This window comes from Coturnix japonica, chromosome 19 (assembly GCF_001577835.2).
Source record: "Coturnix japonica isolate 7356 chromosome 19, Coturnix japonica 2.1, whole genome shotgun sequence".
In the NCBI taxonomy this organism is placed as follows: Eukaryota; Metazoa; Chordata; class Aves; order Galliformes; family Phasianidae; genus Coturnix; species Coturnix japonica.
The window spans coordinates 6,912,727-6,937,800 of NC_029534.1; the positions used below are offsets into that span (position 1 = coordinate 6,912,727).

The 25,074-nt window shown below is 49.8% G+C and overlaps 2 protein-coding genes across 3 annotated transcripts in view; both read left to right on the forward strand.

The window, feature by feature from the left end:
• Positions 1–447: 447 nt before the first annotated feature.
• On the forward strand, positions 448–21,175 carry DHRS11 (dehydrogenase/reductase 11). The gene is made up of 7 exons (XM_015880858.2): positions 448–633; positions 9,446–9,655; positions 15,340–15,434; positions 15,680–15,809; positions 15,985–16,077; positions 16,506–16,571; positions 17,575–21,175. The coding sequence occupies exons 1-7, from the start codon at positions 502–504 to the stop codon at positions 17,614–17,616; spliced, it is 768 nt and encodes a 255-aa protein (XP_015736344.1). The 5' UTR covers positions 448–501; the 3' UTR covers positions 17,617–21,175.
• A 628-nt stretch (positions 21,176–21,803) lies between these two features.
• MRM1 (mitochondrial rRNA methyltransferase 1) overlaps positions 21,804–25,074 on the forward strand; it is a 36,262-nt gene continuing 32,991 nt past the window's right edge. For both annotated transcript variants that reach the window (XR_001558993.2, XM_015880856.2), the window contains exons 1-3: positions 21,804–22,511; positions 22,911–23,004; positions 24,234–24,354. Coding sequence is in view for 1 of the 2 variants with exons in the window: in XM_015880856.2 (XP_015736342.1) it covers positions 21,922–22,511; positions 22,911–23,004; positions 24,234–24,354 (805 nt within the window). In the remaining variant the exon portion in view is untranslated. The remainder of the gene's footprint in view (positions 22,512–22,910; positions 23,005–24,233; positions 24,355–25,074) is intronic.

The following is a 25,074-nucleotide window of genomic DNA, read 5'->3' on the forward strand; positions in this document are numbered from 1 at the left end:
AATTATTCAGCATAATAAGGCTCTGTAATTTACTGTACTCTATTAATGCATAGTGACACGGGGCTGCTTTGTGGCTGCTTCAGAGACGTGTGTGCTCCAGCCTCCCCCCGGCTGCAGTCTCTTCTCCCCCCCTGCCTGGCAGGGCCACCAAACATACACCTTTACTAGATCAGGTTGCCCATGGCCCCGTCCAACCTGGCCTTGAACACCTCCAAGGACGGGGCATCCACAACCTCCCTGGGCAGCCTATTTGCTCCCACCTGCCCCGTTCTCTCTCTTTTCCTTCTCCCTTTCCCCTCCTTTCTCGCAGCTCCGCTCACTGCTCCCCCCCGACGTGCAGTGGAACGGCCGCGGCTGAGCACGGACCAACTCGGTGCGTGAAACGGGCGTGGTCAAAACGGGGGCGTGGCCAAACGGGAGGGGCGTGGTGACGTTGCGGGGGCGCGGTCACGGCGCGGCGGGCGGCGCATTGTGCGCGGTGTTGGTGGTGTCGGTGCGGCCATGGAGCGCTGGACCGGGCGCGTGGCGTTGGTCACCGGCGCCTCCGTGGGTATCGGCGCTGCCGTGGCGCGGGCGCTGGTGCAGCACGGCATGAAGGTGGTGGGATGCGCCCGCAGCGTGGACAAGATCGAGGTACCGGGGCGGGGCCGGGGGGTTCGGCTGCGGGAGGGGCGCGGCGGATCCGGTAGCGGAGGTTCGTTGGGCCCGGGGCGGGGGAGCGGCGGATCCGGTGCGTCCCGGCCCGCGCCTCCCCGCGACCGGCCGGGGCTGGGGGGGGTTGTGCCGTCGGAGCGGTGCATCGCCGGGCGCTGGGGGGTGTTGAGCTGCCGTTGTGGTGTGATAGGAACGGGCCGGTTCTGTTCCGGTCTGTCCGGCCGGGCTCACCCTGCAGGGCCGTTCAAGGGCAGGCGAAGCGGCGTTCGGAAGGTTTCACTCGCTCCGTTAAGGTTAAAATGAGCCTTCAGACCTTAACGCGTTCTTCGCTTCTCCAGCCGAGCGTCCCGAGCGCCGGCTCGCAGAGCTCACGTGTTGCCGTACGGATAAGGGAGACCGAGCGGGGCCGGGCGTGTTTCGGGGGCACCTGCTCCCACCCGCACAGCGAGACCCGCAAAACGCAGCTGTGGTTGAGATGGAGGCTGAGCTGAGCTGAGCTGAGCTGAGCGTTGTCCCGTGTCGGTGCTCCAGGGGGTGTGGAAGCGACCTGCAGAGCAAATGAACCCGTGCCGCCTTGTGAGGTTGAGGAAAACGCCGGTTCCTTTTATTTTTATCGAGGTTGTTTCTTTGCTCGTTTGCGTTGTGTGGGAAACTCGGCTCTGAGAAGCTCCGGGCCGGATGGGGCCGTGGGGGGCTCACGGGCAATGGGGGCTGCTCAGTGCTGCCCCGGCCCATTGGAAGGGCCCGCTCTGCATGACCACACCATGAAGGAACTGCCCAGAAGACTCCAATAAACAAAGCTGCCAGTGGGGCTAAAGAAAAGGTGGTGATGTAAAGAAACAGAACTTCTATTCTTCATCATTCAGGAGGATGCACACATCTGCAGGGAGGATAAAACATACCGATGGAACCTCCTGGGTTATCCTCTAGGTTTGCTTTCCTTGGGATCTCTTGGTGCTGCACACAGCGCAGCCATGTGATGGGTGAACTCCCCGGGTTGTTTCAGTACATGACTGTGCTGAGCAGCGCTGAGTGCTCACCTCGTGCTGCTGTCATCTGCCAAGTGCTTGAGTTAAACAGTGCAGCTCGTGCTTGGCCCTGGTTGGTTCTTTCTCCCAGGCTCTCTGAGGACCGACTCCTGTTTGCAGCCGTTTGTTTTGGTAGGTGTCTGGGCTGTGTTTTGCTCTGTTGCTATTCTGGTTTTATTTATGTGCAGCGTGTCCTTAATGAGGAAGAAAATGCCAGAGATGTTGCTTGCTGGATGGGGCTGAAGCTCAGGGTGGCCCAAGGTCACAGCAGGACGGACGGCTCCATCCCTCATCCTGCTGCAGGTGGGGCTTCTTGCTGCACCTTTGGGAGATCTATGTGTGATAACAAAGCTTTTCTCCAGGAACTTCAGCTTATTTTTTCTCCTTAGAGATGTGCAGGCCTCAGATTTGAGCCCACAGTGGGACTTCGGATGTGTTTATATGAACTATATCAGGGAGTGTGGGTAACATGGAGGAGTCCAACCCATGAGGCTGCTGCCTGTGGGTGGGCTTTGGGCACATGGAACAGTAGGATGGAAATGAAGATCCTTTCCCTCCATTAGTTATCCTGTAGCCATGAAATACACTCATCTGTTACCTCTGGCTGCTGTTTTCCAAGCTGTTGTTTGCGGGCACGTTCTAGGAAGGTGTCCTGCAGGATGGGGCTGCAGGGCTATGGGAGGACAGGAGTAGTGTTGGGATGCTGAGAGCTTGGTGCTGTGTGATATGAACACGGGGGGGCTGGAGCATCTTGGTAGGTGCTGCAGGACAGAACTTTTCTCTCTCTTAAGATTGAATAGTTCACTGAATACCTATGTAAATAGTGATGTATGGAGCCTGAGAAAATGAACCAAGGATGAGTGCGAATGGTACGATGGAACAACAGGGGTCTGGTGCTCACTTGGTAACAAGGAGCTAAGTTGTTTTTCACGTTGTGCACTGGAGTCATCCATTCCAAGGCGAGGTTGCAGGAATTGCTCTACGTGGGGGCTTTACAGCCTGCTGTAAACGTTTGATAGAGTTTGCAGCCTCATGGGGAGTTTAACATGGGCAATAAATACTATGTCGAGGTTTCTTAATCTCTTGGAAAATCAGATAAGGGCTGGAGGCAAGATAACAAGCGAGTTGCAGAGCTGCGGTTCTGGTATTAAGCCCATGTCATGACTCCAGTGCCCCTTATTTGACTTCTGAACTGTCACCAGCTCACGGGCACTGCAGCAGCCTTGTGCTGTGCCATGCACAGCAGCTCAGGTGGAACCCAGCTGTGCCGTGGCGTCGCCTCTTCTTTCCAAACTGGGTTTGATTTCTTTTTCCCTCCATTCACCCAGTTATCTGTGCAGACCTGCTGACAGCCTGGTGACATCCTGCTTCCCCTGGCTGTCTGTGTTTGGATGGCAGTGCTGACCCCTGTGCACCCCTCATACAGCGCTCAGCCCGGCCGATTCCCCACAACGGCTCTTTGTTTGTGCTCATTGTGCCGCTGTGCAGCACAGTGTGTGGGCCAGCAGTGATGGCTCTCGGGCTGCAGTCAGACTTCGAGGAGCGAAATACAATTAAAATGGTTTTACTTTATTCCTGCGCGCCAGAAGATGATTTGGGTTGAAAGCTTGTTCCTAGTGCGAAGCCCGGAGGTGTCAGCAGCTGCCATGTGTGCTCACATAGTGCTCTCAACTCTTATTTGTGTATTTCAAGTCAGAAGTGAGCTTAGGAATTAGCCCAGAGCTTTTTGCAGGTGATGCTGCCCCCCCATCCGTGGTCACTGTGCTCTCACCCACCAGCTGGGGCTGCAGCGTGGGCTGCAATGTCCCATGGACCAAAGGCAGCATATCACTGGTGGTGCCTTCATCACACATCTCCTGTCCTGAGAGCAGCTCTGGATGTGCCCTGGTGCTTTGGGAGCTGCAGTGGGACAAGCTGTGCCTGCAGGGAGTGAGCCCTGTCTGCTGTGGGACTGCCACTGCTTTGGAGAGCACAGGAGAGATTTAGGGATGGATATCATGTGGTGGTGGTTGCTGAGGAGGAGACAGAGCTGTGCAGGAAGCAATAAATGTTGCTTAAATTACAGGGTTTAACAGATTGATTCTAATGCATTTGTAACAGTTATTGATCAAAGGTAACATTTATAACCGGGGACTGCGTCCTCAAGGTTAGATCTTGCTCAAGAAATGGCCTTTGATAAGCTGAGCTGTTGCTTGCAGGCTGGAGCAGCCCGGCCCCTGAGGAGGTGAGTGCTCCCTTCTCCATGTCTGTGTGGGGGGGGGAAGGGACAGTCACACCACGCGTCCCCTGCAGCCATGGCATGATGGTGCTTTCAGGCAATTGATGTAAAGGCCAAGTTGTTTCATAGCAGGTGAGTGTGGAATGTCACTGTGTTGTGTGTGAGATCCCAAGGGTGGCAGGAGGCTGCCTGGTTCCCCGTGCTGTGGCCTTGCATTGTGGGTGTTGGGCTGAGCTGTGCATGTCCCATCTAGTGGTCATGGGGACCCTCAGCACGGCCTGGCCAAACTGTGGGGCTGCAAGGGGACCCTCAGTTATTTTTAAGGCAGTGGTTGCAGATCTCAGCAGGATAATCCCAAGGCAGATTCTGCTTGTGAATGAACGACCTTCAGGATCTCCTTGGCCTCTGGAAGGGCAGTGGTCACCGTGCTGGGTGCTCGAGGCCTCCCAGGTGCTGTCATTGCTGCTCATCCCTGACCAGGTCCTTTCTTGATGAAATGAGAGATCCCATAATCACTGCTCTGCACAGTGGGAAGGAGTGCTCTGCTGTCTGATGGCTTTCCCCATCTGTGAGGTGTGTGGGGGAAGGGTTGCTTTAAACCTGCTTCCATTCATCCTCCCTCCCCCTTAACGTGATTTGGAATTGTCTCATTGCATGTTCTGTGCGCTGGGGTTTGTTAATGGGCAAAGCTCTGCAGAGGTATTGGGGCACTGAGGACTTTTAACCCCAGCTCCTGCCAGCATCCCTGCAAGGAGTGCTGCCGCTCTTGTCCCAGCTGATGGTGTTGCTCGCTCATCCTGGTTGGTCCTGCATGGATTTAAAGCTCGGTCTTGTTGCATGACTTGAAATGGGATGAGAGTAGCAGTGGAAGCTGGACCTGTGCTCTGGCTCTGCTGGCCAGACTTTGCTCTCTGCTGCGCTCATGCGAATCAGCTGCAGCCCTGCTGGGGCTGGCGGCTTAGCTCAGGATTAGCAGCGGTGCGGATGTGCTTGTGCTGATCCCGCCGTGCCCGGTGCCTGGCGTCGTGCTGGCGGCCCTGCAGGCTCTCAGTTACAGTGTGTGGCACCCACAGCCACGCTGTCCCCACTGTTCGTGGGGCCTCCATCTCTGGGCTGTAAATCCCGAGCGTGCTGCAATTCGGGACCTGCACCTGAATTTTGCTGCTGGGGGATATTGGAGAGCTTGCCAGGGAAGGTCGGCTGCTCTGCAAGCATGTGCTAATCTTTCTTTTCAGAAGAGGATTCATTCAGGATTACACAGGTGCAGAACGGGAGCTGATGAGACAGATAAAGGCGTGGAGAGAGCAGCTCCTGCCCAGCCCTCCCAGCGATGTGTGGGCAAACACCCAGCACTGCTGGGCTGCAAACTGAAGAACAAATTGGGCCATGGAGCTCTGAAAGCAGGAGTATGGCTGGGGGATCTTGCAGCAGGGATGTGCTGCTACTTTGAGGTAGCGAGGGGTGAGTTTTATCCAGGCCCTGGGGAATTTCTTGGCTGCTTTCCTCCCAAAGGAGTGAGATGTGCTCAGGTTTCCCTTAGGCTCATTCCCAATGTGAAGAGCTCGGAGTGCACTGTGGGGTGTCCGGGGCTGTTTAAGTGCCCTGCAGGTGCCTGGGAGGGATTATGGCAGAGATGGGGACAGGTACCTGCTGCCCTTGTGGGTGCTCCTGCATGTTCTGCACAAACACAGCAATGCATTTGGTTACAAAGCACGTGGCACAGAGCTGTGTGCCGTTATCTGCCGGGCGATGTGTGCGCAGGTTGCCTTGGCAATGCGCGCTGGAGCGGGCGGCGATGCAGCAAGATGCATGAGCTGTCAGTCTGCATGCAGGGAGCCACAGCTCCCTCCCACCCCCCATCCCCCCTCTGGGGGCTGCTGGGGGTTGGGGTGGCTGTGGGACAGCAGCTGCAGCCTTTGCGAGGGCGTGGGAGCGCGGAGGGAGGAAAACATCCACGTGCCTGGCTGCATGGGAACCTGCTGTGTGTGCTTTGGAGCTGAGAAGTGGGCAGGCGCCCACCGTGCTTGTTTTAGGATAGTCATAGCTCAGAATAAGCAAGGAATATTGCTCTAATGAGCTGTCATAGTAGCGGCGGTGCTTCTCCTCCTCCTCTGCTCCTGTCTGTAGCAATGGGATCTGAGCGAGCACCAAAGAAAAGTGCGTTCAGCCTTGACGTAAGGAGCAATTGCTGGGATGCCTGAAGGTAGCGCTGCCAAAAGGTGCAGGGAGCAGAGAGGGCTCAGAAAGAGCAGCACAACTCCTCAGCCCTCTGATAGACCACTAACAGTATGAGGAGGGTATGACAACTTCAGACAAAAACCAGTCTGAAACCAGTGCTAACGCTTCCTGCCTTTTAGGCCTTCCTACTGATGCCCCCAGCTGAGCACTGCGTGTTTGCTTTTCCATTTGAACCCTATTTTCCACTCTTTCCTATCCCCATCATCCTGCCTTGTTTTGGAACGGGGGAGGGTCTGAGCCGAGGAGCAGCAAACAGTGAGTGAAAAGCACTGATTTAAAGCTCAGGAGAGGGGAAGGAGAATCACTTTACCATTTTATTCATTTAGAAAGTCCTTTCAGACTCCTGTGGAGGCCCCGTTCGGGGACCTGACGCCATACAAAGGGAGCTGGATGAAATCTGAAGTACTGATCGCACTCAGGCAAAAAGCCCCAGGTCTCTGGCTGCTCTTGGGAGGGGCTCAGTGTGATTATCTCCCTTTTGCAGGGAAGGAAACTGAGCTCTCAGTCTTGCCTGTGGTCACTGAACGCACCATGGAAATGGCTGGAATAAACCCCAGCTATATGCACTATACGCTGTTGTACTGGCATTAAAACTTAATTAAAAGAATCTTCAAACGTGGCCAGTCAGTGAAGTGAGAGGATTTTTAAGCCCCCGGTTTCCTTATACAACTGTGGTGCTGTTCATTAGGTTTTTTTTCTCCTTCATTTCCTTTAGATAGCAAATGCAATTGGGGTGACTTTAGTTTCTTTCCAGTTGGTTTCTTGGTACAGCTCCGTATTTAAGCATAGGCTCAATCAGTAGCACGTGAGTACCTGTGAGGAATGGCAGGTCAGATTAAAAATTACCTAATGGTTTCTGCTGCCTTTAATCTCTCTGAACTAAATGTGTCTGAAGTTAATAGGATGGTTTGCCAAATAAAGCCTGACTTGACTCCTTTCATTTTGCCTCCCTTGAAATGTTTTACATCAATCAGTTTTGTAGAACCGAGTCACCAGGACTGAATGTGAACCAGGACTGAATATGAATGCATACAGGGTGCTGTGCCCTCTGTAAGTGTCTCACTGCAGAGCTCATAGGTCTCATTGCAGAGCTTCCCCCTCTGGAAGATGATGCTGAGTTGGTGCTGTGATACACACTCGCTCTTGAGCTGCTTCTGAAATCTGAGAAAACAGCTTTTATTTCTTCTTTTCTTTGCATGTGTTGCTTTCTTGAAGCAGAATGAGCATTCATTGAGGGGCTTAACTATTGCTTTGGAAAAAATAGAAGTCTTCAGGCTCCTTAATTAAGAGGCTGCCTTTACGTGTGTCTACAAACTGAGCCATGGTTGATGTTCCTTTGAAGAGCCTGTGATGGCTTTATCTGGAGACGTGTGCAGCACGTTCAGCTCAGCCTGGTGTCAGTGCTGCTCGGCGCTTCGTTTTCAAAGGGAATTTGTTAGCATGAGTGCAGCCTGAGAGATGAAAGGATCCGTGCTGATTCCCCTTTGAGGCAGTGAAAAACCAGGCAGGAAAAGCAGGATCTGGGGAGTCATTTGTGGGCAGATTTCTGTGGTCAGTGGAAGGGGAGCCTTCCTGTGAGTGAGGCAGAGCTTTCTGGTGGTGTATCTGAGCCCTGAGCTAAGGAGAGGCATGCAGGATGGGTAGCAGCTCCTTTGCGTGCCTCTGTGCTATGGCATGTGTTGTATGTGCCCCTCCTGCCTCCGTCCAGGAGCTGTTGTGGGAGCTGCACCGAGCAGCAGAAAGTGACAGCTGAACATGGGAACTGAGATATTGAACATGGCAGCTCCCTCTGGGCCGCAGATGAGCTTGTCTGGCCTTCCCTGGCTGTGTCCCTGGGCCCTGTATCCTTCCAGCCGGCTCCCCTGGCACGAGTCCTCTCACAGGGGGTTCACTTGGATCCCTCGTGCTTATTTATCCTTTAAAATCATTGCTGTGTCTCGGGGGTGCAGCAGGGCTGTGTTTGGCTGCACTCTGCCTCACCTGCAGGTTATGAAGGATGTGATGGAGGGCAGCCTTGCCCGGTGTTTTCTACCTGTAAATATGCAGGAACAAGGCTTTATCCCTGCGGGATTTAAGCATCCTCCAGCAGCCCTTCATTCTGCTTTTAAAGGATGCACTTCGGTCTTTAAAAATACGTATGTATTTCAAACACGACCAGCACATAGCCAACAAGATTGCACATCCAGCAAGGTGAAACCAGCCCTGGGAGGGTGCAGGGCTCGGTTTGGTCCTGGGGGCACCTTTGTTCTCTATTGGGTAGAAATGTTGCTGAGCTCAGACACAGCAGAGCTCTCCTGAGGACGAGATGCTGTTGGGATGCATCGATCTCCGACTGAACTCATTGTGCCCGTCCTCTCCTGGCTTGGTGCTGTGACAGCAGTAATAATTCCTGTGCTGCTGCAGTGCCTTTACTGTGCAGTACCGGAGGGGCAGCAGCTGCAGGAGCAGATCTTTAGGCTCAGGATGGTTTCAGCTTGTGGTCTGAGACCCGTGGAGACCTGCAGTCTGCTGCTGAATGCAAGGCAAGGCAAACCAGAGGGGGATTAAACTTGCAGTCAGGAGCTTGCATCATCTCTGCCTTGGTCTTAGGGATTGAGAGAGGTTGAGAATCATTTACCGAACAGAGCTGTTTGCCTCAGAGCAATACAAACTCAGTGTGCTCTGGGTGATGGGGGGGAGGGTGCTGTGGGTACAACTTTGCTGTGGGGAGCGGGTTGGAGTCACCTTGGCGGGCAGGGAGGAGCCGCACAGCAGTGGAGCTTCATGGCACCCATGGAGATGTCGCATTGGGGGCAGTGCTGCAGGCAGTGCTGTGTGAGCGACATGGTGGATGTTTGTAGCCGGAGTCCATCTCTCTGGATCCCAGACATCACGTGGCCCAGCTGTGCTGGAAGCTGTCACCGTCCCTGATGTGACACATCAGAGCTCAGATGCTGCTTCTTGTTACTGTCAGGGGGAAAGGTCTGTGGTGTGGAGGGTTTGGCTGCATCATTAGCATGTCAGCGGTGCTCTGCCTTTCTTTTGCCTTCTATCCAATATGAGATCTGGAGGCTCAGGGATAGCTGGTGGTGATGGCTGATGAGGAATTGCAAGGCACGTGATTGCCGTGTCCTTCATCCCCTCCATGGTGTGACAGCCCTGCAGCACCTCAGCCTGGTCCATAAGTAGTACAAGTACTTAAGTGATGGTCCATAAATGCAAGTACATAATTGCTACTTCCAAGCAGCAAAAAGCAGCACTGCTGTCCTGCGCCCATCCCCAAACTGAGAAGGCTGATGGATGTTTTCTTCCTTTCTCTCTTCCTCAGAAATTGGCAGCTGAATGCCAGAGCGCTGGCTACCCTGGGACCCTCATCCCATACAAGTGTGATCTCTCCAATGAAGAAGAGATCCTGTCCATGTTCTCCGCCATCAAGACCCTTCACCAGGGAGTTGATGTGTGCATCAACAACGCGGGGCTGGCTCGCCCAGAGCCTCTGCTCTCGGGGAAGACAGAAGGCTGGAGGACAATGATAGATGTGAGTAGTGCTGTGGGAGAGCAGTGGCCTGGGATCCCCAAACACAGCCATCTATGGGATGTAGATGAAGGGATCATAGCATCTTTTTTTCCCCACATTTCTAGTTTTTATTTTTTAATGGGATCACTTTCCCGTTGACTTTCCGCTTGTTTAAACTATATTCAGCTTATCTAGATTGCACAGATTGTTTTCTGTCATTCTCTAGCATGGCTATACCCACCTATTTTGTGCATGGAGTTGAGGACCTCTCCCCCCTCTGGCTCTGATGTGGCTTTGTGCTGGCTGGGCTGGAAGCAGAAAGGCATCATGTACTGCTGAGCCACACGCCTTCACCCCAGAGCATGAAATCATTCAATACCTTCAGTAGCATTTTTCCTTTAGATCAGTGTCTTTCCACAAAGTGATGAGCCTGGCTTCTTTTTCTCTGCCCCCCTCAGAATAGGAAATTGAATACCAAACATTGGCTTTTGTAGCTAATCCTGTTAGTTTTAGCAATGGGTTTTAAAACAGGCAGATTCTTTTTGGCTTAAAAAGCTGTAATGCTTTTGTCTTTGAAGCTTCATTTTCTGCCTGTAATCTGGTTAAAGCTCAGTACCAACCAGCCCATTTCATCTGCCAAACAGAGAAGCAGTGCAAGTGGTTCATGCCATTCACAGGCAGAACTTCTCTCCGGGCATTGCTGCCCTGCAGTGCTGCTATGCGTCCTTTAGGGACTTGTCACTGTGTGGCAGCCCTTCTCTGCACACTCCTGACATCCACAGCTGTGGGACATGTGCATGTTTGTGTGCTGTTGCCTTGCAACAGCTTTAGGTAGGTTTCCCCTTGTATGCTCTGTATTTTTGTATGTGAAAGTATCATCTTTATAGAGAACAGGATTTGTGCTCATGCCTTTGAGTAAAACACCGTGTCTTTGCAGCAGCAGCTATGTTGTAGTGAAGGAAAAAGATGTCTGTTGAGAAGATGTTAAAAGGTGCAGGCTTGGGGCCCCTGTGTCTGACAGCAGAGCCAGCCTGGATCTGTTTGCCCCATGGTGGCTGGTGGCTTTTCATCCAGCAACAGTTCCAAGGGCTGTGTAAAGCAGAACAGGCGCACGGAGGCCTCAGACTCCTGCTGCCAGGATGAGAGCTGCTGTATTCTGTCTAATTAAGTTCTTGTTAGGATGTTGGCTGCTCTGCTCACTGCTGTGACTGCAGCCAAAGCAGGCTCTGCTTGGCTTTGTCTACCCAGCCAGGCTTTTGTGGGTTGCCCAGCCCGGGTCACTGCACCGACGCATCTCCCTGCTCCCAGTTGCCATGGAATCTTTAAAGAGAATTAAGTGAAGTGTAGCTGAGGCTGAGTTGGTATAAAGCAGGGCACTTCCCAGCATTGTTTTGCTGCAAGCCTGGCCCTATGGGTCGCCTGCACCTTGTCCTGGTTGCTGTTGTCCTGTCTTGTCTGGAAGCTTCAATGTGTTGCTTTGTGTCCTTCATGCTCCCTTTCCTTTGTTCTTCTGACCTTTTGTTCTTTCTGAAGTGAGCAGCTGGAGCAGGGATGAGGCACTTGCCTGCTGCCTTCTCTCTATGCTCCATTCTGTGGCGCTCAGGTGGGAGTGCTCCCTTGGTCTCATCTTCCACTAATTTCTGGGAGCAAGGATTTGGAAGGGGATTGCTCTGGACGATACACTCCATGCTGGTGTTTGTGGTGGCCAGAAGTGGGGTTTGAGAACCTGTGAGATCCTCCTCCTTGTGGGCACTGCTCTGTGCAACCTTTGGAGCTGTCTTGGCATGATGGGTGGTGTGGGAGGAGAGAGGCAGGGCTTCAGATCCATGAGGGCAAGTTAGGAGTCCAGGCTGGGGGCATGTTTTATTCCCAGAGGTGATCTGCACTGCTTTGTCTGCACTCACTTGCTTGATAAAATTGCTCCTGCTGTTCCAGCCTGGGGAATAGGCTGAGACACCTGAGCTTCATGTACAGATTCCAGCAGGGTCTGTGGGGAGGGATCTGCACTGACAGCTCTCCCTGTTGCAACGTGCCAGCCGGGGGGAGCGCTCACCACATCTACTTCTTCTGCATGCTCTGCAGCTCTCAGGGTCAGAATGGGGGAAAGCTGCCAGCACCGGTCACGGGCTGCTGACCAGGAGCAGGGAGGTTCCTTCCAAAGGTGGCCTGGAGAAAGGTGTTGGTGAGCAGCGTGCTTAGAGATGTGGCTGGGGAGCTTCTGTGTGCTGCTGGGCTGCAAGGCAGGGAAAGTTTCTAAACAATCATCAGCGTATTGATTTGGGAGGCATTAGGGCCTTAAATTAAAGGCTTTTTCTTTTCTTTTTGTTAAATTGATTTTTCTTTCCATGCATTTTTTATGAGCTTTGAGGCTGGCTGTCTCTTTTCCAGGCTCTTCTCTCAGTACACATCTAACAGTTGAAGTCGTGTTCTTATTTACTTATTCCTCTTCTTTAGTGTTTCAGTTCCTTATTGTCTGGCATTTGTTCTAAAGGGAATACTCTCCAGGAGTTTATTCTTCTCGGTCTGCAGGAGCCTCAAGTTAGGAAAATCACATCCCCAGTGCTGAGTGCTGTGCTGTCAGATAGCAAATTTGTGTGTGCAAAAGAAGGAGCATTTCATCTCAGACGTAGTTCTAAGCCCTTCATCTTTTGATTTACAGCTTCCCCCTCTTTTCTCTCCACTTGTTTGTGAGCCTGTGCTTTATGTCAGGCTGGAGCAAAGTCCTCCGGCTGTCCCCAATCTGGTGCTGTGTACACACTGACTTGGGGCTCTGGGATCTGAGCAGCTCCTTCACGTTTTGCCTACTGACCTTTACAGCCAGGAATTCAAGCTGAACTTTCCACTTGCACTGTTCCAAGCACAAAGGACTGCAGCACACATCCTCCCATCGCTGTAGGCACTGAATGGGTTTGATTCTTCGTGGCATTATTCACTGGCCAGTGAGGCTCTGTTCTTCTTGCTTTTATATACCATCTGTCCATAGATGTGCATTCTGTATCCTGCATTTGTGTGTGTGCTTAGGAGCTGGGATGCTCAGTTTGATATCTTAAAAAAAACACAACACCTGATTCTGGGAAGCAAAGTGCTCAGCACCTCCAGGAACAGAATCCTTTGTGTTTTCCCAAGCTGGCAATGGGAACTCATTAATTACTACAATGTGCCCCTATTGTTTCTGTTGCATAGCAAACACATGCTGTGGCTGCAGACCTGCTGCGTGAACTCGGAGTGCAGATGTACTGACCATTTCAGCCAAAAGACTTTTGAACTTTTTGTTCTTAAAATAGGAGCAAGTGCTGAAAAATGTCTTGTGCGGGTAACAAACAGCTTTTCTATTGTTTCTAGAATCGGTGTAGCCATAGAGAACATTCTCACTTTCCAGGTGTATTTTTTAGGTTCCTGAGTGCCTGCTTTATGTTTTCAAATGAGAACAGGGAACCTGAAATCCTATGGGCGCTTCCAGGAGAAAAGCTGCCTTCCAGCTGGTTGTTTTGTGTCACTGCGGTGTCTTACCGTGTGGGCTCTGGCCTTTCCCATGTGGCTGTTGATTAGTATCTTGCTTTGCCAATAGTTGTCAAAATGTAACTCTGCCCACGCAAGGAGGCATGGCTGGGTGTGAGTCACAGTGCTGCAGCACGGCTCCATCCTGCTGTCAGGCTGATGTTACCCTCTAGTGGCCCATGGAGATGGAGTGGAGCGGGCAGTGACTGCAGCAGCAATGCACTGCCTTGAGGCTCGGTTGCTTCTTTTATTGCTCATAATGCTCAAAGTTGGCTCTTCACTTGGTTGATGTACAAGACTGGAGCAGCTTACTCCCACTCTCCTGGACTTTACTGTGAAATCCACAAGATTTCGTGTGCCCTGCCTGTTCTGGGCTTTGCTCCAGTGCTGAGGTGCTGCTTCTGCTGACATGTCTGCAAAGTTGTGATTCTGTTTCTTCCTTACACAGCCAAGGTAAATCTTCAACCTGATGCTGGGGAATTATCTCTGTAGTTCCAGGTACGATGGCTGAGATATCTGGCAGTGACTGTGTGCTCAACCAAAGTGCACTTGGGTTAGGGTGATTACTTCACTTACTGTGTTGCCTGGGTACTCCGTGTTAACATGGGATCAGATAAGAATGCTATTTAGCTATGCAAAGACCAAAACCCATAAGCATAACCTCTGTTGATGCACAGGAAATAACGACCAAGACAAAAGCAATAGCTGAAGATCCTTCAGCTGTCCCCTGCTCATCCTTCCAGTGTGCAGCTCAGTAATAACACCTCTGAAATCCATCTCTTTTTGCCTTTTGCTTTCTGGTCTCCCAAGTAATGTTCTTCTCTTGTGGCTCTGTGTCCTTTTATGCTGCCAACTTGGAGCCAGCCCTCCCCAGTTTTTGTTTCTAAGTTTTATGGAGATGATATACAGCCATTTGCTGTCCACATGACCTCGTTCCCGCTGCTTCTCCCGTTTATAGTTACACCTGACTTCTGATTCATCAGAGATTTACTTCTTCCTGGATATTTAGTTCACAGTAGTGCATTTAAACTTGCCTGGCCTGCTTGGTTAAAAAGTGACATGCCATTAGGTAGGGCCTGCCAGCCTGTCCTGCACTGAAATGATTTCATCCTTTCTAGAGGGCTTCAGCAAATAGTTTCCACCTTTTGGCCACTCTTCTGAGCCTAAAGCATTATAAACTTGAGCAGTTAGCTCTATTGCTGATGCAGCTTGCTCATCAGTCTTACACACCTGTGGGTGCTTAGTGCTCTTGTATTACAGGTGGGGGCGTTTCCATATCTCTGCTTTCCTGGAAACTTTGAGTGTGTGTTTTATGACCAGCAAATTGTCAATCCGTGCTTTAAAGGTGGCAGCTTGCAGGGGTGATGTGACTTGAGTGTGACTGAGCCACAGTGCACTGGGCAGTGGTGGTTCAAAGAGCAATTGCTTGGAAAGCTGTGGGCTGTGTGCTAAAGGATACATCACCTTTTCCTTCCTTGGTTTATCCAGTGGAGGAGGATGTCAGCAAACAGCATGGCAGATTGGTGGCTTTCATATCTCAAGGGTTCCTTGGGCCCTCCCCAGAACCACACCATGATCTTTGCCTTCATTTGTGCATGGGAAGCTCTTTGGCCATGTGGTTTGCAGTGCCTAGGAGCGCCTGGCACTCTGACAAGGCTCTATCTGGGGATTTCCACTTTAACTAGCTGACCTAATTACCCACTGCTAGCGTCCTATCGGCTCTCCAGACCCTGGTGTGCTCAGTGCTGTACGAGATAATTTTGTCTCCTGGAGTAGTGCTGACTGTGGGCTGTTCGGGGCTTTCTTACCTTGTGCTCAGCCCTCGCACTTGCCCATAAAACTATAAAGTCTGTTTGTTTTTTGGCAGAGGCCAAGGCCTGTCTCGCAAAACAGGACCTCTGTGCCTCCCCTGCCCAAACCCTTTGTTATTGCAGCCCTGAGCATGATTGCAATGTAATGCAGGCTGTGGGTGTGTGTGTGCAGTGAGGTCTGTGTAGGTGCATTTCCCTCTGTTGGTGTTAATAGGAACTGCCATATACTGGGACCTGCTAGTGAGGCTGTGCTCACGTATGAGCTGTGCAATACAGGCATGGGGCTCTGTTGGTGCAGATTTGCCCCAGGCTAATCATCACTGTGAGGGGGTCTGTGGTGGGAAGCTCACAGAGCCAGGGCTGCTGGTCTTAGTCTCCTCTTCTCTTGTCTCTCAGGTCAACGTGATGGCTGTAAGCATCTGCACCCGAGAGGCCTATCAGTCCATGAAGGAGAGAAACATCGATGACGGTCATATTATTAACATTAACAGGTACACGAGGTGGAAATGCAGGATCTGCCGTGTGGGATTAGAGAAGAGGAGCTCTCACCTTTCTGGGTGGGCTGATGGTCACCCAGAGGTGTGAGTGGTTTCCCAGGATTGCAATGGCTGATTTTCCAAACATTTTTTTTCAACCTCTGCTTGTCTAAATGCAACACAGACCAAATGTGCTGTTGGTTCTCTCTCAAGACTGCATACCTCTCTCCTCAGTACTCTCCTTTCTGCTCTCTCCTCAGCATGAATGGTCACAGCGTTGTGCCACAGTCGGTGGTGCATTTTTACAGTGCCACCAAGTACGCAGTCACGGCACTCACAGAGGGGCTGAGGCAAGAACTCAGAGAAGCAAAGACTCATATACGAGCTACAGTGAGTACTGGGAGGGTTCTCCCCCTCTGCTGGCTTTGTGGGTGGCAAAGAGCTGGTAAGTTTTGTGGGGCAGAAGTTTGGGGTTTTTGTTCTCTTCTCGTTTGTTTGGTTTTGTTTTTTCTTTTGCTGAAGGAGAATTACAAATCCTATTAGGATGTGCTCTGCTCTTTTCCAGTGTATATCTCCAGGACTGGTAGAAACGGGATTTGCTTTTAAACTTCATGATAATGACCCTGAGAGAGCTGCTGCAACCTATGAGAGCATTCGGGTAGGACATGAAGATATGGGAACAGAGAGAAATGGCTCTGACAGTAGTTTATCAATCTCTCTCCTGGCTAATTGCACAAAAAGCTATTTCTGCTTGTGACAACACACGTACAGATGTGTTTTCTCAGCCCTTTAGAGAGGTGTTGTCCCCATCTGTTTTTCTGCCCAGCGCTTGACGATGAGTTCTAGCAGACACCTCAAAGCATTTTGCAGAAGGATTATTCACATCAAACAGAGAAAGATCATCACCAGACGCTTCCTTTATTAATTTTATTTTTAATGGATTACTTTTTTCCTGCTTGCTTCCATCTTTTTTGATATGCCCCAGTGACTGTTGAAACTTGTTATTAATGGTTATGAAAGGAGTGATTTCATGGTTAATTTTTCCTAAGGTGTTGTCTAAGATATTTTTTTTTCCTGTCTTCCCAGTGTCTCAAAGCTGAAGATATGGCTAATGCTGTCATATATGTCCTCAGTGCCCCACCTCATGTACAGGTAAGCTGTGGTTGAGTTGAAGGACTTTGCAGTAGGTATTTAAAGGAGGAAAGAGTAACTGTTTCCCTGATATTTGCTAATCAGTACTGCAGCTGCCATGTCAGCTGTGTGCTTAGTGGAGCTGGGGATTAGTAGTGATCACATTTGTTTACAGTTCCCTTATGGCAGCTTTGGGACTATGCTGTTCAAGCCACCCACAGCCAGGTATCCATCCAGGATTGCTCTGACTGCAGAGAAAGACTGTGCAAAGCAGGGGGAGCACGAGGGATACAGGCATGTCTTGTCCCTTCTGGACAGTGCCATCTGAGATTTGCTGGCTGTCTTACAGCTGGTTCAGGTTCTGCCAGCTGCCAAATGAGTTGGGCTGGATCCTGCCAAGGTGCTTGTGCTGCCAGAGGGACTTCTTTCCTGGGAGACAAGTAATAAGTGACCAGCTTTGAGCTGGAACCAGGAGGAGGAAAGAACAGTGTCAAAGTTTAGGATGTTGACTGAGTTACTATTGCAAAAGCAAACTTTGATCAAGAGATGCTTAGCAAACCCATAGTGCAATCTCTGCTCCTTTGGAGCAAGGTGCAACCATCTTCACAATAACATCAGTCTAGAAGCACAGCAGCTGAAGGGTTCTGTCTCTAGTGAAGATGGCTTTATTTAAGAGCATAAAAGGTCCTCCTGGAGGATGATGTGGAGAGGTGCCTGCAGGCAGTGCTTCTGATTCATCCTTTGAGCAGGGCCACACTTGAGAATTGATTATAAACTTGTATAGTTCAGTGTCATCTCACACCCCTTTCTGTGCATTTTTGCCCTTTTTTCCTTTCTGCTAAAGGCAAAACAGTTACTAAAAAGAAATAGAAGTGAATGTATCTCAGCTAAACAGCCTTATTTTTAGTCGCAGGAACTTCCTTTGAGTGCAGCTTACAACAGTAAAAGTACAACATGCGAGTACATGGTGCAAGGTTTAATATGTGTCAGTGCTGCAGCAACATCATGTGCTGATCTCTTTTAGATTGGAGATATACAGATGAGGCCCACGGAACAGATATCATAGCAAATGAAGAAGACCGTGAGCAGCACCATGAATCCACTCCACATGGAACCCTCTGGCAATGTGGGGTTTCATCAGCTGGCTAGCAACGTTTTATTCAAGTACCAAGGATCGTGTTTGAAGAATTATTTTTCTCTCCCTCTCTCTCAGCTGGTGCTGGTACGGAGCCAGTTTTAAAAAGGATATATAGTAGTGGGTCTCTTTTCTCCCCTACTCCTTTTGGAAACTGCGTAAGAGTAAAATGGATTTGAAAATAATGCAGGGAAGTGGTTTGTGGAAGATTGTCTCCAGACTGGTTTATTCTTCTTTTTGCTTTCTTTTCAAGGTTGGTTTGATCTTATTTGCTGTCTGGACGTAGATGAAGTGGCACAAGGTGTTTGCCAGCTTCCATGGGCTTAGGGTTTGAGATATACGGTGGATGTCACACGTTTAATTTTTACATTTCTCCTCATCATTTTGATGCTTATTTGGTAACGATGGATGATATTTTCTTCTCTCATATCCTACTGCCCTAACGCCAATGTACAAACTCACCCTGCCCCCCCAAGCCCTCCTTTTGCGTTCATATGAATTGTGCCTGCCAAGTTTGAGGAGGTTTGTGTGCGCTTGATGTTTCTTTCTTTCTAGGTAAGTAGATAAATAGCTTTGGGAAAAGAACCTGCGTTCTTTGCAGGTTAGAATGATCTTCTAAGTGGCATAGGTACAGTAAGAGTGAGTTGTTTGGTATTTTTAATAAAAATTAAATGTGTTGTCTTGTGACCACCTTTATCCCTTGGTATCATCTCCCAGCACTCTTGTTGTTTTTTGGTATGTTTGATATTTGCATGCATTGACGTTTTTTGCAAGTATTGATCAGTCTTTGAAAGATATATGATGCTGTTTAAATGCTGGTTACTCTTTTAAGTTGGAACTATTGGGATTTTGTTTATATGCAGAGATACAAGCTCAGAGAGAGAGAGAGAGAGAGAAAGAGAGTGAAATGAACCATGCTGAAACTGTCCAAAAAAGAAAAGATTTTAATAGGGGCATTTGCCTACAAAGCAGTAGGAGAAAGGTCTGCTTTGGATCTACTGGTTCTATGCTGGTGTGGCCCTGTTGTTTTGCTCCGGGTTTACTCTAACTCGAGGTGGGGGGAGTTAGCCCCATAGCTGGTACATGCACAGCTGGGGACCACTTGAGTTGTTTTATTTACTCTTACAATGTGGCAGAAACATATCTGCATGGAGCCCAGCTTGATTTGGCACTGTTAACATACACGTTGCCTTAGGACTGCAGAGTCTCTCCTACTGTGCTTTCCTGTAGTACTTTGGCAGGTGAACACCTTGTTGTAGGTGGAGCAGGTATGGTTTGAGTGGAGGACTGAGAACCAGAGAAACTTGGTTTGGATTGTTTTGCTTATGCCAGTGTAGCTCAGTGGGAGTTCATTTGTGTTACACCACCATAAGGGAGACCAGAACTGGGCCACTATGTCATGAATTTCAACTCCCTATATAACTTTGGGCAAGTCGCTTTACCTCTCTGCCTCAGTTTACCCATCTGTAAAATGGGGATAATAATACTTACCTACCTCACAGGGGTGTTGTGAGGACTCACAAGCTGTTTTGTAAAGCACTTTGAATATGAGAAGCGCTATGTAAGTGCTGAGTGTTGATATGAAGTATTATTATTAATTAAATCTCGTGATTCGTGGAATTCCTTGTGCCAAAGGTGAGCAAGCATGGAAGGCTACAAGGGGAAAACTGATAAAGCATTCCCTTGTAATGATAAAAACAAAGGCAGTTTGGCCCCTTTTTCCCCCCTCTTTATAAATGCACTCTCACGGTGTGTTCTGTCCCTCATCTGTTACCAGTTTCTGCTGGTAAGTTCTTGTAACCTTGTCTCTGGACTTGGCCTTTTAATTTACCCTGAGTGAAATTCATGCCCTGTGGCAAAGTCTTGCACTACTCTGATGCACTTCCCTCTTCCACTTAGCTGAGGCAGTGGCACTGTGTAGGTTCATGGCACAGAGCTGACTTTCACCTGCAGCACTGAGTTAGACTGTGTCGTTCAAGGAGCAGCCAGTCCAGGTCTGCATGCAGCCAGTGATGCTCAGTGCAATGGAGAAAGCCTGTGCTAGCTGGAAAGGCTCTTCAACCTCCGTGCTGCTGTGGTGTACAATCCAAAGGCCTTTTGCTAAGGAAGGTCCAAGCACAGTTGTGCTTTCTATAACCCCCCCACAATGATGTTCAGCTTTACTTACTATGAAAACTGTGTGTTTTCCATAGGCTTTCTTTCACAAGAGCTTGTTTAAACTCAACAGGTGCAGTGTGCACCACTTAAAAAGAGAAGCCAGCTGAACTGGAAGTTGAGGGCCAAAACAGAAAGAGTTGGGAAATTAGCAGAAGAATAAAACATAGGCAAGGCTGTGGGGAGCACTGGTGAAATGGCTGAGCTGGTGGCTGTGACTGTGCGCAGAATTCAACAGCTGCTGAAGTACATGGCTGAGATGGCTGAGACAGGACCTGGCTTATCTTTCTGCTCTGCAGCTGTAAGGCCTTGAAAAGGGGCCAGCGTGGACAGTCACTCCTTGCAAATGCAATTTGGCTGACCTGCAGCCATAGAAGTGTTTTTTCTCCATGAGTGTTTGTACCATTTGCACATCTTTAAAACATCTCGTCCTTGAAATGATATCATTATGTTTTTGGGTTTTTTTTCCATTTCAAATGAGATTTGGGGGGGATGATTTTTTTTTTCCTGCCTCCAGCTGCTTTCCCATGTGAAGTGCAGCCCACAGAAGGGTTTGCCATGGGGTGCTCAGCCTTTCTGCCTCGTGTCACCTGGTGGCACCTCAAGCACTTCTTCCTGGGTTGGGATGAGATTGGCAACGTGACCCCGAGGCGTCCAGAAACCCCAGACAGGAGAGTGACCTGTACAATCTATCAGTAGGCTTCTAATTGTAAAACTAGGAAATAAAGAATAAAAAGAGAGGCACAATTTTGTTCTTTTGTTGTATATAGTAGTTCGTGTTTGTACATAACAGCCTTTTTACTGCTCACAGATGAACCTATCTTTTGTGAAGAGTTCAAACAGAAACGTGTGAGTTTGGTTCCTCACGGGGGGGAAACATATTGCAATTGCTTTCTAGAGCAGAATAGCATCCATTTGTCTCATGGATAAGCTGTGGAGATTGGACTCACCCTTCCCTGTTCAAATGAAGCTGAGTTCCACAGGGCTTTGCTGAAATCCCCAGGTAGGCTGCTGGGTTTGGCTAAAACTATGCAAGGGATGAGCCAGTGCTGCTGTGCAGACTTGGATATTGAACTCTGTCAATCTCCCACACTTGTTTGAAGTGGGGTGGATTATTGCTGTTGTTAAATGGAGGCGTTTTTACTTCCCGGACCTCTTTCAGGTTGTCCAAGTTGCAGAGGCTCAGGTTTGCTGTCATTAAAACACAAATGTTTTTTGCAAATAAGTAGTGAGTAGCTGACTTGGCTGCCTTGCTGGATCTGAGGCAGGTGTTTTGGATACCTTGTAAATAGGTAGAAAGCATTTGTGGAATTAAAAGCATGTTTGTCTTTTCTAATCATGTGCTTTCCTTGTTTTTTCCTATGTAATAAATGCCATCAATTGCTTTAACGTTGCTGTACCTCTAGGAGATGTGATGTGGCAGTCTGTGAGTACTGCTGACAGATCTCAGCTCTCATATTGGGTGGGAGGAACCACCACGGGTGCAATTGGCTCTGATAGGCAGCTGGATAAGATCATTTTACTCAAGGAATCTCCATCTCTATAAACAGTTCCATGTTTTTTGAAGGCTGTTGGTGCTTCCGAGTAGAAGACTGACCCACCTCTCTGCAAAATCCTTCTGGAAGAGACTGACGTGGAATAATCACCATCTCATTTATGGAAGCGAAAGGTGGATGTGAAGTGCTCTGCCACTAGAGCGGCGCTTTGGTTTGAAGCTTTGGCTGGATGTGAGCTGGGGTGAGACAACATGGAGCTCATCCCGTGCGCTCTGGAGCCCCTTCCCGCAATGCTGGGGGGGAAGCACGTTGTGCTAACTGTGTCTGGGTAGAGCATCGAGGAGGGTTTTGCCCTCAAAACTCCTGTTTCTAGGTCTCATGAGGCACTTTAATTAAGGTTTTAAGGGGGTACGAGGCCATGAGGCTGCGCTCCGCCGACCGCCAGGGGGCGCTGTGACGCTGGGTGCCCCTCTGGCCGGCCGGAAGCAGCGCGGTCGCTCTGTGCCCACGTGTGTGTCCGCGTTGGATCGAGTGCGGTTCTCCATCCCCGCGTGGTACCGGGGGGCTCTTCCCCTCGTGGGCCGCCATGGAGCAGCCGCTCAGGTCCCTCGCCCTCAGAGCCCTGAGGCTGCCGCCCTCCGCCCGCAGCTGCTGCTTTGGGGTGGGCCCCACGCGGGACCAACAGCCCACACGGTTATACACAGCACGGGAGGGCTCCAAGGGCAGGAGCAGGCCGCAGGGAAGGAGGGTTCTGCCCATTGAAAGGACGAGGGGCAGCGAGATCCTGTTCGGCGTGGCGCCGTGCTCCATGGCGCTGTCCCAGGCCAGGAGGGATCTGTTCAGGCTGTTCCTTAAGCAGAGCGTTGGGCCGCAGCGCCTCGTCAGCAGCGAGTTGGTGCTGCAGGCCGCGGCACGAGGGGTTCCCGTGCTACACGTTGGGAGGAGGGAGCTGGACGAGCTGTGCGGGGGACGCGTCCACCAGGGGGTGTGTTTGGAGGCCACCCCGCTGCGCTACAAGAGGATGGAGGAGGACGAAGGGAGCGATGGAGAGAGCACGAACCGACAGCTGCTATGGCTGGTGCTGGAGCAGATCCAGGACCCCATGAACCTGGGGGCACTGCTGCGCTCTGCCTACTTCTTAGGGGTGGACAGAGTGGTGACGAGCCGGAGGAACAGGTATGGGGTCGGCTGTTCACTCCTGCAGCACTCAGGGTTTCAATTCTTCCTAAAGTGGTCTCAAGTCTAAAGGCACAGCTCTCAGGACTGACCTCAAAATGGGGTTTGGGCAGAGCTGGGCAGTCGAGGCTGTGGGATACAGCGTTCCAGGCTGGCACAGAGCCTCTTGGGGTGCTGGTTTTAAAGCCTGTTTCATGTTTTAATTGTCTGCACACATAGTGCTGCAGCCCGCCTCCTGGGTTTGTTTCTGAGCCCTTAGGTTCCCCATAGGAAGGTGCATCCATTGAGAGAGCAAGACTAGATAAAATTGGGTTGTAGGTGCATAGCAAGAAAACACAGAAGCAGAAATCCTCCTCGTTTTTCCTCCTTCTGTTCTTATGTGAAACCTTTCTTTTGCAGCTGCCCCTTGACTCCAACAGTGAGCAAAGCGAGTTCTGGAGCGATGGAAGTCTTTGATGTCTACAGCACAGACGATCTCCGGAGCTTTTTGAAGGTAGAATGACGCACGTTTCTTTTCACTGTGTTACAGTATATAGAAAACTTCAAATAGTAATGTATGGGAAACTTCAAATAGTGCATATATTGAGCAGAGAAGGTGCAAATAGAGGACTGATACAGATGGAGGCATTGTCCTGGAGCCCGGCACATGGTGGCAGCATTGGGCAGCTTTTAGTGTAAGGGAGCTTTGGGAAACCAGAGCTGTGTGTGAGCTGCAGCCAGTCTGTGCTCTGAGGGTAGCTCTGCCGTTTTGAGGAGGAGCTCATCAGATTGTGCTGTGACCATGAGCAGGAGTAAGAGTGGATTCTTCCCACTCTGCCAGAATCCGGTGTTGGGCTGTACAGTAGGTCTGTGGTAGCTGGAGCTCTGAATAATGCAGAAATGAAAGGCATGTGAAGTACACTGACATTGAAACAGCTGGAAGGATCACTTTGTTGCTGTAAAGTTTGAATTATTAATGTTTTGAGCTGTTGTAGCCATTCATTTTATTGGACCCAGATTCTCTGGCCTAACCACATGTGTTGTCTGGTGTAAATTTGATATCACTTAATGTAAAAGTGTCAGTTTCACAGGAAATGAAGCTGGCACGAAGCAGCAGCAGCTCTTTTATTGTTAAAATAGGCTTTTAAGACAAATAATTGAGGTACTTAATATTAGGGCAGGGGAAGGAAGGCTGCTTCTCTGGTTACATGAGCTGCTGAGTGTTGTGCCCTGTTTTTTTATGAACTGATTTTTGGCATCTGAGTTTGAGAATGTGCAGCTGTATTTGAAAACATTTCTGGGGGCTTCTGCTGGTTGAGCTTGCGCTTCAAAGCTTCCACTGCATTGCTCTATTCATTAACCTTAAGCTGATTTGTTTAACACAACTTTCTTCATGCTTTTCTGGCACACACACACAAAAAAAAAAACAACCCAGAAACAAACAAAAACCCCCCTGGAACTGTTATGTTGGCAGAAATAATGTAATTTCAGTTGCTTTTTGTTTGCTTGCTGAGCTGGAAGAAACACCAGAAGGAAAACTACCTCTTGTTTTTGTTGTTCTCATTCAGGGCTTGTGTCTGGTTCTGGTAGGGCTTTGGTGGTAAAAATTCAAGGGATGGCAAAAAGCCACTCAGCTTAACTGAAAATCTAGGACATAAATACGGTTTTGTACATGTCTTGTTTTCTTTTTAAGCTTGAAAAGTTAATATTGTTCTTAACATTTGTTTCTTCTCCTGTTCCCAGGCTAAAGCTGCAGAAGGTTGGGAAGTTGTGGGAACAGTGAGCCAGTCTGAAACTGTGGAAAATGTTCCTGTCATCAGCTGCTTGGAATTTCGGTGGAATAAACCCATTATTTTAGTAATAGGTATTTCAGTTTACAGAGCTTTGGTCTTGTGGCAAGTGTATATGTGAGGGAATGATCAGGGTGGCATTCCATCCTGTAAGCTAGTTGCAGATCTGTTATGTTCCGTTATGGTTTGGTCTGGAAAAGAGAAGCTGAGCAAGTACTAAAATGATCTGCCTGCAAATGGGATGTGGTCTTAAAGGAAGGGGGAAGGCCAGGAGGTTTCTCACAGTGTATTGTGTGAGCAATGAGTGCCACTTTGCCAGTCCTGAGCAACTGAACTGCGATAACTCCAGGGCCGCCTTCTTCTCCTCCTTTGTGTGGAGGAGATTTGCACAGGGTGCTGTCCTTTGTAGGCAGAGTTTGGAGCTGTGTGGGCTGACAGAAGGTGAAAAGGGGAGTCATGGCCTTGTGGCAACTAGAGGAAGAAAGCTGCTCTAGGCACCTGTGTGTGGCATCTCCTTGGCCCGCAGTTTGTGTCTGTCACCTGGTGTAAGAGCTGGATTGAGCTGGAAAGTGGTGTCAGGCTGGTGATGAGCCATCAAGGGGCTGTAATCCTGCCCTGTGCTGTGGTTTTCTTGGCTCAGAAGACATTCGTTTAATTAAAATGTTTATTGAACTCCTGGAAATACTGACAAGACAGTGCAGCAAATCTGGCATCTGGGCAAGATGTGTGAACCTATGATTCTATGATAAAGGGGATAGGGAGGCTGGCAGCAATGCTGATAGACCACAGAGAAA

Excerpts from the sequence above, each read along its gene's own strand:
- DHRS11 (XM_015880858.2), top strand. The coding sequence starts at position 502 with ATGGAGCGCTGGACCGGGCGCGTGGCGTTGGTCACCGGCGCCTCCGTG. Across the intron at positions 634-9,445 it reads GCAGCGTGGACAAGATCGAG|AAATTGGCAGCTGAATGCCA; the intron begins GTACCGGGGCGG and ends TCTCTTCCTCAG. Across the intron at positions 16,078-16,505 it reads CAACCTATGAGAGCATTCGG|TGTCTCAAAGCTGAAGATAT; the intron begins GTAGGACATGAA and ends CTGTCTTCCCAG.